Source organism: Dendrobates tinctorius, unplaced genomic scaffold (genome assembly GCF_039654945.1).
Source record: "Dendrobates tinctorius isolate UK_male_01 unplaced genomic scaffold, ASM3965494v1 ptg000143l, whole genome shotgun sequence".
Classification (NCBI taxonomy): Eukaryota; Metazoa; Chordata; class Amphibia; order Anura; family Dendrobatidae; genus Dendrobates; species Dendrobates tinctorius.
This window is the reverse complement of record NW_027361810.1, coordinates 45,459,717-45,480,557: the sequence shown is the minus strand read 5'-3', so window position 1 is coordinate 45,480,557 and position 20,841 is coordinate 45,459,717. Positions and strand designations below refer to the sequence as shown.

Here is a 20,841-nt window from a genome sequence, read left to right as displayed (position 1 = left end):
GCATGACTTAATCTCATATTATACCATCTGTACTTACATGTAACCCCCTTCTCCAGGCTCTCATAGTACCCACAAAAGCAGATCTGCTGAAGCAAATTTGGATGAAATCTCTCGAAAGCTTTTACTTCTTTCAGACAGGCAAATATTATGTCTACATCTTCTCCCGAACGTTCCAATGGCCTAAAAAGCAATCAAACAAAGAAATATATATATCAAAATCACATAAATTACACGACATGATTAAAATATATTTGAAGAGTGCGAAGTTTTACACTTGAGAGTCATAGCTTGGGTGCATGTGAAGCTGAGACCGGGGCATCGAGGTGAAGTGGCAATTAGTATGACACGATTTGACAGCTGTCACACCACGGAACAAATGGCGTAGAGAACGACAAATACTCAGACCCGAGCTGCCAGATCGGACTAACCCTTCATTTCCAATACACTGACCGTGCAACTATGTCATGAATATCTTAAATGGTAATTTTGACCTTAAATGTATATAAAGCATTTTCATCAACACTGACCATAACTATGTGATCAGTGGAGGGCTAACTCTCTGAGACTCCCCACCAATCAAGTAGAAGGTAGGGAGATTCCATATGGGGCTTTTTTATTAAAAAAAAAAAATGAGCAAAAACTTTACTGCAGACTGATAAAAAGGGATATTCCTCATACTATGAAAATATAAAGGCTTTTCCTACGCTTTTCAATATAAAATGTTCTACTTCGAAACGCATGGGAAAGCCTTTATATTTTCATCCTATCAGGACTGTCCCTTTTTTTATCAGTCTACAATAAAGTTTTTGCTTATTTTTTTTTTACTCTCAATCATCTTTAGCTGCGTTTACAATAAAGTTTTTGCACTTTTTTTTTATATGAAAACCAGCCAGATTTTCCCTACCTCCTACTTGATTTTTACCACCAAGCAAGGAGTGTTTTTTTTACCTGAGCCGACGATTGCTGGCAACTTCAACATGGGTGAGTGGAATCATTAACTTTTTTTTATACCCCCACCAATCAGTAATGCTTTCTGGAACATTGTATCCCATTTACAGAACTATCAGATACACCGAACATGTGTCAGACCAAAATAATGTATGGAGTAGGTAGATTGGTGACAATCACCATTTGAAAAGTTATTCAAATGCGCTATGGCTTTTCCAGGAAGTGGCAGTCTGAAAATATTATTTAAAGGATTGGTAGGGATGAAACAAGTTATCACCTGTTCGCAGGGTCAGTGGATGTCCAACCGCTGGGATCCACACCTTTTGGCAACATTTTATCCCATTACAAGATGGCGCAGAAGGTTGGACGCTCGACCGCTGCTCTGTTATGATTGAGTCACCGAGGAGGAAAAAACAAAACACAAGCTCAGCCCAGAAAATCAGAGAGGTTGGAAACTAGCGGATTGCAGACCCCTAATCCTATCACACAACTAGCAGTAGCCGTGGAGTGCTCCTACGGTGATCCCAGACACCCCGTCACAGCCGGAGATCTACACAAGCCTAAAGAGAGAAAAGGGAAAAACTGACTGCCCCAGAGCAGACCCCAAAGCAATAGGCAGCCCCCAACATATAATGACGGTGAAGCAAGATGAAAACACCAACACAGATAGAAAGATAGGCTGAGCAAACGATGGGGCCCAAGCCAACTAAAAAGGACAGGATAGAAAAGCTGCTGTCTGCAATCCGAGAAAACCCTGCGAAAAATATTACCAACACAACTGATAAGCAAAAAGGACCCTGAAGTCACTAGACTTCAAACCCTATATCAGCAGTCAGAATATTCTGGAAGCAGGGCAAAAGAGAACACTGATCAAGGAAAAAGAATCCAGCACACCCCCGGCCGGGAATGGCTGAACTCCAATAAACAAGGTAAACAAAACCAAAACTAATACGTTCAATAGCAGAGCAAAAACTTATCTTTAGGAAGCAGGAATCAGACTGGTCTCCAAGAATCCAGCAGAGAAATCACCAGCCACTCAGAAGGGCGTTGGCTGCCTTATATCCAGTCAGAAGTTCCCGTTACCCAGTCACCATCCACCTGATCAGGTGTTTGGTAATCAGCCTCACTACCTTCCTTCACCAGAAGAGGGAGATCCTCGGACACAAAAGATGAATGAACAGATGAGCTCACAACACTGCTCCATTCATTTTCCATGGTAGTACCGGAATGGGTCAAGAGTACCTGCGGCCAGTAATCAGACCACGATGCACAATGTCTGATTGAGGCCTTAGGCTACATTCTCACAATGAATTTTTTTGGTGACCTTTTGATGTTGCAGATTTTCTTCAACATTTCTAAACCCATTAAAAGTAACATAGGTTGTTGCATTGTTTCAAAGATATGCAGTGTCAAAAACTCATCAAAAACTCATCGTGGGAATGTAGCCTTAATAGAATATGTCTCAACTTTTATCTTCAGGAGCAATTCATGGTTGATGGAGGGAGGCATTCCCGATTGAGTGACAGTTCAGGCAGCAGTTGAACTGAAGTTGTCTGGGATTAGGTGCTAACGGCATGCTCCTGCAATCACAACCAGCCTTAGAGCAGTGCTTACAAGCTGTGTAGGAAAGATCTTGCAAGCAATGTGTGTGTTCGTCCACCGCTGACAGGTGGACGAGGTTCAGAGCGCAGCAGCCACATAAATTAATGGGGAATGGGTGCAGGTAATACATGCGCACTGCTGCTCCATTCTTAAAAGTCCCCCATTCTGCCGATCAGTGCAGGTCCCTGCGGAGTTGCCTGCACCGATCAACAAGTTATCACCTATCCTTGGTGTATAGCCTCTATTACAGCCAAAAAATTGCTGCCGCATTGCTTTGGGAAGCAGTCATCAAGTTGGTCACCAGACTCTTACTAACAGCTCAAGTGAACGACTTATGCAGTAGACCTAGAATTTGCTCCCGTTGCCAAATATCATTTTTGCACAAAAATTTTAAATTTTTTGCAATTAAATGTTTGTCACTTTTGAAATGTGGGTGTGGCTAGATATGCAAATAGGTTTAAGTCTATTATCATTTGTGATTTTTTTAAAAAATATCTCTAGATCAAAGTGTTATATTAAAAGATACACTAAAGTTATAATATAACAAACTTGGGTGCATTTATGGGCTGTTTATGCAAAAGAAGATGACACCTATGCCAGCCATAGGGTAGATTTGAGCTACAACGTATGCCAGGTTTCTAGTATACATTTCACTACATTTGTTGAGATGCAGTAGGCCACGTCCTCTTTGGCTAAGTCTCACCTACTGGCGCTTTGAAAACGGGTCAAGGCTGGCGCAAAGAGCAAAAAGATGCAACATTTTGCATCCTGGCAGATTAAAAGCAGTTACAAATTGGTGATAAATGTATGATCACTGAAGGAAGGGTCTCAAAAACCCATGTGAATGGCGAATCTGTACAAATTATTGCCTCAGTTCTATTCACTTCTATGGGACTGAAAAAGCTGCTATCTCTGCAATCCCTTAAAGAATGGAATTCTGTTCGAGCTTGCAAATGGTTCATTCATCCCAGGGAATTTTGGACCCCCGTTTTTGAGATTGATGGGTATTCCAATAGTCAGACCATCAGCGATCTTACATTTATCACGGATCTGGTGCATTTCTATTTTTCCCACCAAATTTCAGACACCATAATGGAGCCTAAATGACCTTTCCGATAAGTCAATAAAATTTGTGGCAGCCATCATGTAATAGATCTGAAAATACATTGTGGTTTCTGTTATAAATGGAGACCAAACCTCTGAGAAATAAAATTCAAAACAAATCCCCATGAATATTGCATCCAAAACCATTACAATTAAAGGGGTTGGCCAATTCCTAATTAATGACCCAGGAAGGAGAAAAAAAAAAAATTTTTAAAAATTTAATACTCATCTCCTTTTTTCTCAGATCGGACAAAAAATGTGAACGCTGCTGATGATCAGTGACTGCTGATTGGCTGTAGTGTTCGACATCAGACCAGAAGGGACTGTAGTACTGAGTATGGATGAGCTCCACAGCTTGGGAGAATTACTTTTTTTTTTCTCACGTCTGTGGGACCATTAATACGGGGCTATATGGAAGGAGAAAACCTCTAAGTTTATTTAAAGGTTCATATTTCATTGTTCTTTTTCCTGAGTGCCTATATGCCTTGATGATCATCTGATGCCTATTTCTCCATCATTCTTTCAGCAGATGGTCCATGAAAAAATTTTAGGAATTGTAATAGCACCTGTGTCCAGTTCAGCTCTTGTCGGCTACTTTGAGGATGATGGTGGCGGAATTCACTACACGTGCTCAAGTTTTTGTTTGTTCTTAATTACTTTTATACGTTGTTCTTTCTGCTTCCTCTGTGTGTCCAATACTGTAGACTACAAGCAGGAAATATGGTGACAAGGAATATTACGCTGCTGTCAACACTAGATGTCCCCAGAATCCGTGCTAAATTATGTCTGAGGTCTGCATACAAATAAATCATCAAGTCTGAATTTTATCCACACTGCTTGCATTACTATTATTCCCAAAAATGAAGCCAAACTTTCCATTCAGGCCAGAGCAGCTTCATTCACTGAACATTAGTGATGAGCGAGTATAGTCGTTGCTCGGGTTTTCCCGAGTATTTTGGTGTGCTCGGAGAATTAGATTTCGTCGTCTCAGCTGCATGATTTACGGCTGCTAGACAGCCTGAATACATGTGGGGAATGCCTGTTTGTTAGGGAATAACCACATGTATTCAGCCTGTCTACAAGTCGCAAATCATGCAGCTGAGACGACGAAAATTAAATCTCCGAGCACTCCAAAATACTCAGAGATCACCCAAGCAACGATGCTACTCGCACATCACTACTGAACATCTTTTTAGTTATTCGCCTACATGTAGAACTTGCATAGTAGAAAAATTGCAGAAAGAAAAACAAAACACACCAATCCGTCAAGTTCAACCTACGGTATATGGTATCTTGTTGATTTGGAGAATGGAAGGCAAAACCACCAAACTTGTAAGATAACGTCTAATATTAGGGGACAGTATACCTTTGCTCCAAATCAAAATTAGGGATCATTGACAGGTCCGATTTTCAAGTACAACTACTATCCATGTTTTTCATGAATAGTCCATGCACCTGTATCATTGGGGCTATTCACACGTCCGAGACAAGTCCGATGTTGATTCAAGGGTCGGAACAAAATTGGCAATGCAAAGCAATGGATCCATGAATTAAAAAAAAAATTTTTAAAAAAAATCGGACCGTCCTCGGATGACACCCAAGTGTCAGAATGGCGAAGGTTGAGAATTTTTTTTTTAATTTCTCCACGTACGAGAAAAACGGACGACACTCAGACCACACTCTGATCAAACTCTGATCACAGCCTGAATCGGTCTGTTTTTCATGTACGTGGAAATATCGAATGTGTGGTACTACTGCCCTAAGACTGGGGCTACACGGCTACATTAGCCGCAACACAGGTTGCACGGCCAAGTTGTTCTGTACAGCCGCCAGACCCCCGTTGTGTACTACAAGCATGAGAAGCAAGTTGCAAAAATTCAGGACCAGTAGGATTATTTGCACCTTGCTGGTCCCTGTTATGGGACACAGCGATGTAGCAGAAGCATGGAGTGATCTTTCTCTGAGCGACTCATGTCACAGCTGTGTAAACTAGGCTGCCATACACATCAGATGGCTGTTGGCCAAATGATGGTTAGGTCAATCATTTGGCCAGTAGTCATCTCGGCCATCTCTCCCACACACGACGCTCATTCAACCGAGTGCTCCTGTGTTTTCTATCAGAGAGCAATCTCCTGTTTATTTCTGGGAGATAATGGAGTCCGAGGTTGGAAGTTAGACATGCCGGATCAATATTTTCCCGGTCAATCAAATGTCCTAAAATCTCTGAAGTGGTTAAAAGAAGGAAGTGACATGTTCATTCTCCCACTTGGAAGGCACCGCTGGCAGAGCCGCAACAAGAACTACAGCAGTGCTACAAATAAAGAGGCCTCAGGAAATCTTGGCGCCTCCACCAGTGTCTAGATCACGTTGTGTGCTCATACCCTAAGGCCTCATTCAAATGTCCATGTTAAAAACACGTACGTGAAAAAATGGTATGGCGTCATTAATGTTGGGATCATTGTGCCATCAGTGTTCGGTCAGTGTGTCTGTCTTTCAGGGTGTCGTCAGTGTCTTCACAGATGGCTAAATAAATAAATTACAAAACTTCTCCTATACTTTGCGATGTGACGCCATCCATGCGCTGCACAAGTTTTTCAAGGACCCATAGACTTTTATTGGCCCTTTTCATTCATGATACCGGAAAAAAAACAGACATGTCTCAGATAATTTTGCACAGACACAAGGTCCACGAATATACGAGTCATATGTTAGTCATTAACTACGCAGATTTTTTAAAAAATATTTTGTACTCTTATTAGGGCATAAAATAAAGTGGCATAAAATAAAATTTTGACATTTCTAAAAGTCGTAAATGATGAAATAGGCTAAAACATCTGGATAAAGCTAAAACCACGTCAATAATGCGGAACAAAAAAAAAATAAAACAAACAAAATCAAGTAGAGTTAACTTCTAAAAGGAACAAAGTAATGAATAAGAGAAAAAAGGCGTAAAAGCAAAAACGAATCGTCACTGTTTATACATTCCCATGTTGTAACGGACAAATCCACAACCACGTGTCGGTGAAGTTTACAATGGCCACAAGGTTCTTCCAGCAAAATGACGCAGCCAATTAACACCGTATTTGGTAAGTCAGTCCATCATATGTGACCATAGTTTCGGCTGCAGTAACATGAAAATGTAACACATGCGAGCATAGTTTATTTCCTGCTCTCCAACATCATCTAAAAAAATATATTTTAATAGGGTGTACATTGAAAACTTCTATGGAAACCTACATAAAAATGTGTATATTACGTGTACTCTCCATGGTCTGCAGATTTCCCCGATACAGTCAATCAGGAACATGCTGGACCTATAGAATATGCGGCAGTAATTAAACCTGTCTTTCATGCTTGTTTTATTTCATTTGTCCATGTTGCTCTTCAGCGTTGTCTATAACCTGCCGCGCCTCGGTGATAGATCTGCACAACGGTAGAAACAGATCACAGAAGTTCTGGGTGCCACGCTGCGATACCGGGGAGCTGTGAGACTTATAAAATATTCATTCCGAGATATCTCTCCAGATAAGTTCTACTCATGCTACATCTGCTCTAAACATGCAGGCAACAAAGCATCACATTTCTGTTCATCATATGAAGCCTTTTATTCAAAATCTTCCCATCTTAATCAGTTTGCAGTACAACTTGGCAATATACACCCCATCTTGACTCTGAAGATGCAGGACAGAACCCCAAGAGGCGCCTGTCTGTATCCTGTTCTTTTAGACACTGTTCACATGTTCAGGTTCTAAATACATTAGATAGGGACTGCTCCGTGAAGGGTTACCGTGACGTGGTGGAGCAGCTTGGCATATATATTTTTTGCAAAAAACGTATCGACTAAATACCCTGTATTTGTTATCCAGCACTTGCTGATTACTGCCATATTTTTTACTGCCGAGTATTTTTGCAAATTTGTCATTTTGTATTTTCTTGTTGTATCTGCTCTAAACATGCAGGCAACAAAGCATCACATTTCTGTTCATCATATGAAGCTTTTTATTCAAAATCTTCCCATCTTAATCAGTTTGCAGTACAACTTGGCAATATACACCCCATCTTGACTCTGAAGATGCAGGACGGAACCCCAAGAGGTTTTGTCCAGGAATTGTTCTCCTATGCACAGACTCTTCTCCACATAAGAAGATGAGCTGTCCAGGACACGCTTTGCTGAATATACATTACTTGGAATTCCTTTGCAATTTCCAGAAATTTAGTTTAAAAAAAAAAAAAAAAAGCATTGAACACCTTTAGGCAAGATATGTCCCAGAGTTCTAGAAATGCTCTAAAAGTAATCATTCATAGGAACAAACATGAAGTAGCAAAAACATCAGAAACACAAACCAAGAGTTCTGCTCTAGTGTTCCACAGTCAATCCAAAACTCTAGAAGTTCCAGGATAAATATTTCAGGTTTTGGAAAGCCTTTACACTTTGTGGAACGTCTCACTAGTACATACCTATTGAAATCATGCCACCTGCGGGTGTAACTGTCGCCACCCAAGTGGTGAAGAAGACCAGGGGTGAAGCTCATCAGTACATGTTGCGACTACGGCTATTCAATAACAATGATTTTACAGATACCGTACCTCTATTTTTTTTTTAAGTGTTTTTGAGGTTATTGCAACTGATGAGGTTTTCTAGAACCAATAGTGAAAAGCTATCCACAGAATAGGTAAAGCGTGCTTGCTCGCTGGGCGCTTCAGCTTAGGTAGCATTATGTGCCCCTTCTTTGTATAAAGTGGCGCCCGAGCGTGCTCCTGCTGTGCCATTATAAGTTGATAGGACTAACATATAAAAAGCCATATACAGTGCGTGTCTCTCTCCATCCGCCCGACAGGGTGCATGATTTATCACTATTCTATTTAGGTGGGGAGGCAAAAGACCACTTTTTTGCAATTGGTGGTCCCAGTGATCAGACCCATCACTTATTCTATAGATACAGTGGGGATAAAAAGTATTTAGTCAGTCAGCAATAGTGCAAGTTCCACCACTTAAAAAGATGAGAGGCGTCTGTAATTTACATCATAGGTAGACCTCAACTATGGGAGACAAACTGAGAAAAAAAAATCCAGAAAATCACATTGTCTGTTTTTTTTTCATTTTATTTGCATATTATGGTGGAAAATAAGTATTTGGTCAGAAACAAGCAATCAAGATTTCTGGCTCTCACAGACCTGTAACTTCTTCTTTAAGAGTCTCCTCTTTCCTCCACTCATTACCTGTAGTAATGGCACCTGTTTAAACTTGTTATCAGTATAAAAAGACACCTGTGCACACCCTCAAACAGTCTGACTCCAAACTCCACTATGGTGAAGACCAAAGAGCTGTCAAAGGACACCAGAAACAAAATTGTAGCCCTGCACCAGGCTGGGAAGACTGAATCTGCAATAGCCAACCAGCTTGGAGTGAAGAAATCAACTGTGGGAGCAATAATTAGAAAATGGAAGACATACAAGACCACTGATAATCTCCCTCGATCTGGTGTGCCACGCAAAATCCCACCCCGTGGGGTCAGAATGATCACAAGAACGGTGAGCAAAAATCCCAGAACCACGCGGGGGGACCTAGTGAATGAACTGCAGAGAGCTGGGACCAATGTAACAAGGCCTACCATAAGTAACACACTACGCCACCATGGACTCAGATCCTGCAGTGCCAGACGTGTCCCACTGCTTAAGCCTGTACATGTCCAGGCCCACCTGAAGTTTGCTAGAGAGCATTTGGATGATCCAGAGGAGTTTTGGGAGAATGTCCTATGGTCTGATGAAACCAAACTGGAACGGTTTGGTAGAAACACAACTTTTCGTGTATTGAGGAAAAAGAATACTGAGTTGCATCCATCAAACACCATACCTACTGTAAAGCATGGTGGTGGAAACATCATGCTTTGGGGCTGTTTCTCTGCAAAGGGGCCAGGACGACTGATCCGGGTACATGAAAGAATGAATGGGGCCATATATCGTGAGATTTTGAGTGCAAACCTCCTTCCATCAGCAAGGGCATTGAAGATGAAACGTGGCTGGGTCTTTAAACATGACAATGATCCAAAGCACACCGCCAGGGCAACGAAGGAGTGGCTTCGTAAGAAGCATTTCAAGGTCCTGGAGTGGCCTAGCCAGTCTCCAGATCTCAACCCTATAGAAAACCTTTGGAGGGAGTTGAAAGTCCGTGTTGCCAAGCAAAAAGCCAAAAACATCACTGCTCTAGAGGAGATCTGCATGGAGGAATGGGCCAACATACCAACAACAGTGTGTGGCAACCTTGTGAAGACTTACAGAAAACGTTTGACCTCTGTCATTGCCAACAAAGGATATATCACAAAGTATTGAGATTAAATTTTGTTTCTGACCAACTACTTATTTTCCACCATAATATGCAAATAAAATGAAAAAAAAACAGACAATGTGATTTTCTGGATTTTTTTTTCTCAGTTTGTCTCCCATAGTTGAGGTCTACCTATGATGTAAATTACAGACGCCTCTCATCTTTTTAAGTGGTGGAACTTGCACTATTGCTGACTGACTAAATACTTTTTTTCCCCACTGTAGGTGATAAGTGTTGACTCTGTGAAATGCCTTGAAATTAATTATCGATGAATATAAAAAACACCAAAAATTATCTATTCACCGTCCTGAAACTTTGCCAAATGATAGATTTATGGTAGGGCAGGTGCAGGGGGGTCTTAGAGTCTCTTATACAAGAAACTCAGGCCAATTATGCAAATGGAACTCTGATCAAACTCAGAGCGTGATCCGATTCTCCCGGATGAGGAGAAGATGGAGATAAAAATTCTACATCTTCTCCATAGTGTCAGTCCACGGAAATCTGACCGTACTCAGATGTCATCCGAGTGCAGTCGGAATATTGGCTCAAACTCGGGCATGCAGCCATTTTTTCGAGAGAAAATCTCATTATCATATACAATGTTTTGTCGGATCACGTTCGGACTGATAATACTGTCATCTGCACGAACCCTTACACTAACAATGTATATTACATATACATACTATCAATACACTCTATAGTATTCATTCCAATATTCAGTTTTCTAACTGTCGCAACACCGTTTGCTTGGAGGAAGAGGTGTAAGTGATTCAAAAACAAATTAACCGTCTATTGGGTGGAAAAAGCAGGAGAGGGGAAACTAGATTTGCCATGCTGGATTCATGGGAAAGCTGAGTGGCAACTTTTTCCAAGTAGAAGTGTGGGCCATACAAAGTATCAAGCATTCCAGAAAACACAAGCAACTAAGTAATGGATACAATATTTTTAAACATCAGAATTACAGAAGAGGGCAACTCTAGACTTCATTTAATCATGGGGTTGTGCTTTTTTCTCTAATTTTAGGGGACTCAGTCACAGCTCAATTGCCCTCGCCCCAAATTACAGCATATATATATATATATATATATATATATAAAGCACTTCAGACAGAGTATGTAAGAAATAGATCAATTGTCTAAATCTATATACAGAAGAGGTTCTGCAGCAGCTGGGCTATGTGGAATTTGCATCCAGTCTTTTACTAAGCCAAATAACTTCTCTCTAGTAGAACACGTCACACTTTCTTCCATTCTCCATTTGTTACCACATTTCACTAATGCACATTGAGTATATTGATTTTTTTCAAGCATCTATATGGCTGGGACCTTGATTCCCAGGAAATAACAATGGACAAGGGCAAAACTCCACACAGGAAGAGCAGCAGACGGATCAGCAGCACAGGCTGCTCGGTATCACATGCATCACCCGGAGGGTCCTGTGTGATGGCCACACATCACTATGCAGCACCACAAGCAGATCTTCATTAGCATGCACGGGGCAAACACAGCATGTATACACCATCAGTGTGACATCTGTACGCAGCCCAGCAGCTGCCATCATACATGCAGAACAGTAGGGTCTTCATATACACAGCACAACACTGACATTATACTATAAACACAGCAGAATGGTTATATCGTGCATGTAGAACAGTAGTGTCATCATGCATGCAGCACAGCAGACACATCATACATGCAGCACAGCAGACACATCATGCATGCAGCACAGCAGACATATCATACATGCAGCACAGCAGACACATCATACATGCAGCACAGCAGACACATCATACATGCAGCACAGCAGACACATCATACATGCAGCACAGCAGACACATCATACATGCAGCACAGCAGACACATCATACATGCAGCACAGCAGACACATCATACATGCAGCACAGCAGACACATCATACATGCAGCACAGCAGACACATCATACATGCAGCACAGCAGACACATCATGCATGCAGCACAGCACACACATCATGCATGCAGCACAGCACACACATCATGCAGCACAGCAGACACATCATACATGCAGCACAGCAGACACATCATACATGCAGCACAGCACACATCATACATGCAGCACAGCAGACACATCATACATGCAGCACAGCAGACACATCATACATGCAGCACAGCAGACACATCATACATGCAGCACAGCAGACACATCATACATGCAGCACAGCAGTCACATCATACATGCAGCACAGCAGTCACATCATACATGCAGCACAGCAGACACATCATACATGCAGCACAGCAGACACATCATGCATGCAGCACAGCAGACACATCATACATGCAGCACAGCAGACACATCATGCATGCAGCACAGCACACACATCATGCATGCAGCACAGCACACACATCATGCAGCACAGCAGACACATCATACATGCAGCACAGCAGACACATCATACATGCAGCACAGCAGACACATCATACATGCAGCACAGCAGACACATCATACATGCAGCACAGCAGACACATCATGCATGCAGCACAGCAGACACATCATGCATGCAGCACAGCAGACACATCATGCATGCAGCACAGCACACACATCATGCATGCAGCACAGCACACACATAATGCATGCAGCACAGCACACACATAATGCATGCAGCACAGCACACACATCATGCAGCACAGCAGACACATCATACATGCAGCACAGCACACACATCATACATGCAGCACAGCACACATCATACATGCAGCACAGCAGACACATCATACATGCAGCACAGCAGACACATCATACATGCAGCACAGCAGTCACATCATACATGCAGCACAGCAGACACATCATACATGCAGCACAGCAGACACATCATGCATGCAGCACAGCAGACACATCATACATGCAGCACAGCAGACACATCATACATGCAGCACAGCAGACACATCATACATGCAGCACAGCAGACACATCATACATGCAGCACAGCAGACACATCATACATGCAGCACAGCAGACACATCATGCATGCAGCACAGCAGACACATCATGCATGCAGCACAGCAGACACATCATGCATGCAGCACAGCAGACACATCATGCATGCAGCACAGCAGACACATCATACATGCAGCACAGCAGACACATCATACATGCAGCACAGCACACATCATACATACCACCCACCTTTCGTGTCTCCCTCTTTCCTCATAGACTGTAAGCTTGCGAGCAGGGCCCTCATTCCTCTTGGTATTTGTTATAATCTACTGTATGTGATTATTGTTATGCTGTAATGTCTATTGTCTGTACAAATCCCCTCTGAAATGTAAAGTGCTGCGGAATATGTCGGCGCCATAAAAATAAAATTTATTATTATTATTATATTACATGCAGCACAGCAGACACATCATACATGCAGCACAGCAGACACACCATACATGCAGCACAGCAGACACACCATACATGCAGCACAGCAGACATCATACATGCAGCACAGCAGACATCATACATGCAGCACAGCAGACATCATACATGCAGCACAGCAGACACATCATACATGCAGCACAGCAGACACATCATACATGCAGCACAGCAGACACATCATACATGCAGCACAGCAGTCACATCATACATGCAGCACAGCAGTCACATCATACATGCAGCACAGCAGTCACATCATACATGCAGCACAGCAGTCACATCATACATGCAGCACAGCAGACACATCATACATGCAGCACAGCAGACATCATACAGGCAGCACAGCAGACATCATACATGCAGCACAGCAGACATCATACATGCAGCACAGCAGACACATCATACATGCAGCACAGCACACATCATGCAGCACAGCAGACATCATACATGCAGCACAGCAGACACATCATACATGCAGCACAGCACACATCATACATGCAGCACAGCACACATCATACATGCAGCACAGCACACATCATACATGCAGCACAGCAGACATCATACATGCAGCACAGCAGACATCATACATGCAGCACAGCAGTCACATCATACATGCAGCACAGCACACATCATACATGCAGCACAGCAGACACATCATACATGCAGCACAGCAGACATCATACATGCAGCACAGCAGACACATCATACATGCAGCACAGCAGACACATCATACATGCAGCACAGCAGACACATCATACATGCAGCACAGCACACATCATACATGCAGCACAGCACACATCATACATGCAGCACAGCACACATCATACATACCACCCACCTTTCGTGTCTCCCTCTTTCCTCATAGACTGTAAGCTTGCGAGCAGGGCCCTCATTCCTCTTGGTATTTGTTATAATCTACTGTATGTGATTATTGTTATGCTGTAAAGTCTATTGTCTGTACAAATCCCCTCTGAAATGTAAAGTGCTGCGGAATATGTCGGCGCTATAGAAATAAAATTTATTATTATTATTATATTACATGCAGCACAGCAGACACATCATACATGCAGCACAGCAGACACATCATACATGCAGCACAGCAGACACATCATACATGCAGCACAGCAGACACATCATACATGCAGCACAGCAGACACATCATACATGCAGCACAGCAGACACATCATACATGCAGCACAGCAGACACATCATACATGCAGCACAGCAGACACATCATACATGCAGCACAGCAGACATCATACATGCAGCACAGCAGACACATAATACATGCAGCACAGCAGACACATAATACATGCAGCACAGCAGACACATAATACATGCAGCACAGCAGACACATAATACATGCAGCACAGCAGACACATCATACATGCAGCACAGCAGACACATCATACATGCAGCACAGCAGTCACATCATACATGCAGCACAGCAGTCACATCATACATGCAGCACAGCAGACACATCATACATGCAGCACAGCAGACACATCATACATGCAGCACAGCAGTCACATCATACATGCAGCACAGCACACATCATACATGCAGCACAGCAGACACATAATACATGCAGCACAGCAGACACATAATACATGCAGCACAGCAGACACATAATACATGCAGCACAGCAGACACATAATACATGCAGCACAGCAGTCACATCATACATGCAGCACAGCAGTCACATCATACATGCAGCACAGCAGACACATCATACATGCAGCACAGCAGACACATAATACATGCAGCACAGCAGACACATCATACATGCAGCACAGCAGTCACATCATACATGCAGCACAGCAGACACATCATACATGCAGCACAGCAGACACATCATACATGCAGCACAGCAGTCACATCATACATGCAGCACAGCAGTCACATCATACATGCAGCACAGCAGACACATAATACATGCAGCACAGCAGACACATAATACATGCAGCACAGCAGACACATAATACATGCAGCACAGCAGACACATAATACATGCAGCACAGCAGACACATAATACATGCAGCACAGCAGTCACATCATACATGCAGCACAGCAGACACATCATACATGCAGCACAGCAGTCACATCATACATGCAGCACAGCAGTCACATCATACATGCAGCACAGCAGACACATCATACATGCAGCACAGCAGACACATCATACATGCAGCACAGCAGACACATCATACATGCAGCACAGCAGACATCATACATGCAGCACAGCAGACATCATACATGCAGCACAGCAGACATCATACATGCAGCACAGCAGACATCATACATGCAGCACAGCAGACATCATACATGCAGCACAGCAGACATCATACATGCAGCACAGCAGACATCATACATGCAGCACAGCAGACATCATACATGCAGCACAGCAGACATCATACATGCAGCACAGCAGACACATCATACATGCAGCACAGCAGACACATCATACATGCAGCACAGCAGACACATCATACATGCAGCACAGCACACATCATACATGCAGCACAGCAGACACATCATACATGCAGCACAGCAGACATCATACATGCAGCACAGCAGACACATCATACATGCAGCACAGCACACATCATACATGCAGCACAGCACACATCATACATACCACCCACCTTTCGTGTCTCCCTCTTTCCTCATAGACTGTAAGCTTGCGAGCAGGGCCCTCATTCCTCTTGGTATTTGTTATAATCTACTGTATGTGATTATTGTTATGCTGTAATGTCTATTGTCTGTACAAATCCCCTCTGAAATGTAAAGTGCTGCGGAATATGTCGGCGCTATAAAAATAAAATTTATTATTATTATTATTATATTACATGCAGCACAGCAGACACATCATACATGCAGCACAGCAGACATCATACATGCAGCACAGCAGACATCATACATGCAGCACAGCAGACATCATACATGCAGCACAGCAGACACATAATACATGCAGCACAGCAGACACATAATACATGCAGCACAGCAGACACATAATACATGCAGCACAGCAGACATCATACATGCAGCACAGCAGACACATAATACATGCAGCACAGCAGACACATAATACATGCAGCACAGCACACACATCATACATGCAGCACAGCAGACATCATACATGCAGCACAGCAGACACATAATACATGCAGCACAGCAGACACATAATACATGCAGCACAGCAGTCACATCATACATGCAGCACAGCAGTCACATCATACATGCAGCACAGCAGTCACATCATACATGCAGCACAGCAGACACATCATACATGCAGCACAGCAGACACATCATACATGCAGCACAGCAGACACATCATACATGCAGCACAGCAGACACATCATACATGCAGCACAGCAGTCACATCATACATGCAGCACAGCAGACACATCATACATGCAGCACAGCAGACACATCATACATGCAGCACAGCAGACACATCATACATGCAGCACAGCACACATCATACATGCAGCACAGCACACATCATACATGCAGCACAGCAGACACATCATACATGCAGCACAGCAGACACATCATACATGCAGCACAGCAGTCACATCATACATGCAGCACAGCACACATCATACATGCAGCACAGCACACATCATACATGCAGCACAGCAGACACATCATACATGCAGCACAGCAGACACATCATACATGCAGCACAGCAGACACATCATACATGCAGCACAGCAGACACATCATACATGCAGCACAGCAGACACATCATACATGCAGCACAGCAGACATCATACATGCAGCACAGCAGACATCATACATGCAGCACAGCAGACATCATACATGCAGCACAGCAGACATCATACATGCAGCACAGCAGACACATCATACATGCAGCACAGCAGACACATCATACATGCAGCACAGCAGTCACATCATACATGCAGCACAGCAGTCACATCATACATGCAGCACAGCAGACATCATACATGCAGCACAGCAGACATCATACATGCAGCACAGCAGACACATCATACATGCAGCACAGCAGACACATCATACATGCAGCACAGCAGACACATCATACATGCAGCACAGCAGACACATCATACATGCAGCACAGCAGACACATCATACATGCAGCACAGCAGTCACATCATACATGCAGCACAGCAGTCACATCATACATGCAGCACAGCAGACACATCATACATGCAGCACAGCAGACACATCATACATGCAGCACAGCAGTCACATCATACATGCAGCACAGCAGACACATCATACATGCAGCACAGCAGACACATCATACATGCAGCACAGCAGACACATCATACATGCAGCACAGCACACATCATACATGCAGCACAGCACACATCATACATGCAGCACAGCACACATCATACATGCAGCACAGCAGACACATCATACATGCAGCACAGCAGACACATCATACATGCAGCACAGCAGTCACATCATACATGCAGCACAGCACACATCATACATGCAGCACAGCACACATCATACATGCAGCACAGCAGACATCATACATGCAGCACAGCAGACACATCATACATGCAGCACAGCAGACACATCATACATGCAGCACAGCAGTCACATCATACATGCAGCACAGCAGACACATCATACATGCAGCACAGCAGACACATCATACATGCAGCACAGCAGACACATCATACATGCAGCACAGCACACATCATACATGCAGCACAGCACACATCATACATGCAGCACAGCAGACACATCATACATGCAGCACAGCAGACACATCATACATGCAGCACAGCAGTCACATCATACATGCAGCACAGCACACATCATACATGCAGCACAGCACACATCATACATGCAGCACAGCAGACACATCATACATGCAGCACAGCAGACATCATACATGCAGCACAGCACACATCATACATGCAGCACAGCAGACACATCATACATGCAGCACAGCAGACACATCATACATGCAGCACAGCAGTCACATCATACATGCAGCACAGCACACATCATACATGCAGCACAGCACACATCATACATGCAGCACAGCACACATCATACATGCAGCACAGCACACATCATACATGCAGCACAGCAGACACATCATACATGCAGCACAGCAGACACATCATACATGCAGCACAGCAGTCACATCATACATGCAGCACAGCAGACACATCATACATGCAGCACAGCAGACACATCATACATGCAGCACAGCAGACACATCATACATGCAGCACAGCACACATCATACATGCAGCACAGCACACATCATACATGCAGCACAGCACACATCATACATGCAGCACAGCAGACACATCATACATGCAGCACAGCAGACACATCATACATGCAGCACAGCAGTCACATCATACATGCAGCACAGCACACATCATACATGCAGCACAGCACACATCATACATGCAGCACAGCAGACATCATACATGCAGCACAGCAGACACATCATACATGCAGCACAGCAGACACATCATACATGCAGCACAGCAGACATCATACATGCAGCACAGCAGACACATCATACATGCAGCACAGCAGACATCATACATGCAGCACAGCAGACATCATACATGCAGCACAGCAGACATCATACATGCAGCACAGCAGACATCATACATGCAGCACAGCAGACATCATACATGCAGCACAGCAGACACATCATACATGCAGCACAGCAGTCACATCATACATGCAGCACAGCAGTCACATCATACATGCAGCACAGCAGACATCATACATGCAGCACAGCAGACATCATACATGCAGCACAGCAGACATCATACATGCAGCACAGCAGACACATCATACATGCAGCACAGCAGACACATCATACATGCAGCACAGCAGACACATCATACATGCAGCACAGCAGACACATCATACATGCAGCACAGCAGACATCATACATGCAGCACAGCAGACATCATACATGCAGCACAGCAGACATCATACATGCAGCACAGCAGACATCATACATGCAGCACAGCAGACATCATACATGCAGCACAGCAGACATCATACATGCAGCACAGCAGACACATCATACATGCAGCACAGCAGACATCATACATGCAGCACAGCAGTCACATCATACATGCAGCACAGCAGTCACATCATACATGCAGCACAGCAGACACATCATACATGCAGCACAGCAGACACATCATACATGCAGCACAGCAGACATCATACATGCAGCACAGCAGACATCATACATGCAGCACAGCAGACATCATACATGCAGCACAGCAGACATCATACATGCAGCACAGCAGACACATCATACATGCAGCACAGCAGACACATCATACATGCAGCACAGCAGACATCATACATGCAGCACAGCAGACACATCATACATGCAGCACAGCAGACACATCATACATGCAGCATCACACATGTAAAGAAGGTACCTTTTATCTAGACAGGCAATCCACTCTGCAGAGGAGGAGGAATGGGAAGCGTGTGCAGCAACCATGTTGGGAGCTCTGCCAGCTCAGGCTCGTGTGACTCTGTCTACACTGCTACTAGTCCTGCACTGAGGACACCACAGACAGGAGGGATTTTTTTTGTAACCAAGAAATGAGCCGGGTGTGATAAGCCTGAGAGCCTCTGTCCTGGGGTCTGCACCTCACTCTAACACCATGTGCTGAGTGCACAGCAGCACCGGAGCCTGTCACCACTGCAGCAGAGCCAGCTCCACTCTGCTGCACAGGAGGGGGATGGGTGAGGTGCTGCAAGCTCAGGCTACAGGACCTCACACAGTCCAATCTTTCCCAGTGTCAGCACACTAATAGCTTTGCTTTTTTCCTTGGCTGTCTGCCACTCAACCCAGGTACAGAATATATTGTAAATACAAAAACATAAATATACACATATACTGTATATCTACAGAGCACAAACATTCAGATACAATGTGTACACACGTATAGAATATTTATAATACACCTAGATGATAAAGAAACTGAACCAATGTGTGGTCATACGCATCTGTCTAGCATAAATTTACATATATGCCTATATGTCTAATAATACAACATAAAATGATGATATAAAATATATATAATATAATAAATATGTTAAATAAATATATAAAAGATCTAAAATAATGTGGTTGCATAAGTGTGAACACCCTCTCAAAACTGGGGATATGTGTGTGTTCAGAATAAGCCAATCAAATTTAAACTCATGCTAAATAGCAGTCAGTGCACGGCCGCCATCATTTACAGGGATTCTGATTAACCCCGTATAAAGTTTAGCTGTTCTATTAGCATTTCTCTAACGGTTTATTAGTTGTGTTTTACAGCAGAAACCACAGTCGGTAAAGAGTTTACAACACAGCAAAGGGATCTCATTGTTGAAAGTTATCAGTCAGGAGAAGCATGCAAAGTTTTCCAAAGCATTAGGTACACCATGGAATACTGTTAAGGCCTCTTTCACACAT

At 43.4% G+C, this 20,841-nt stretch overlaps 1 protein-coding gene across 3 annotated transcripts in view; it reads right to left on the bottom strand.

The window, feature by feature from the left end:
* RAPGEF4 (Rap guanine nucleotide exchange factor 4) overlaps window positions 1-20,152 on the bottom strand; it is a 302,234-nt gene extending 282,082 nt beyond the window's left edge. For all 3 annotated transcript variants that reach the window (XM_073545898.1, XM_073545899.1, XM_073545900.1), the window contains exons 1-2: window positions 19,811-20,152; window positions 38-180 (exon numbers count right to left, since the gene is read on the bottom strand). In XM_073545898.1, the coding sequence (XP_073401999.1) occupies window positions 38-180; window positions 19,811-19,875 (208 nt within the window). In that variant the 5' untranslated portion in view covers window positions 19,876-20,152. The remainder of the gene's footprint in view (window positions 1-37; window positions 181-19,810) is intronic.
* Between the last annotated feature and the right edge of the window lie 689 nt (window positions 20,153-20,841).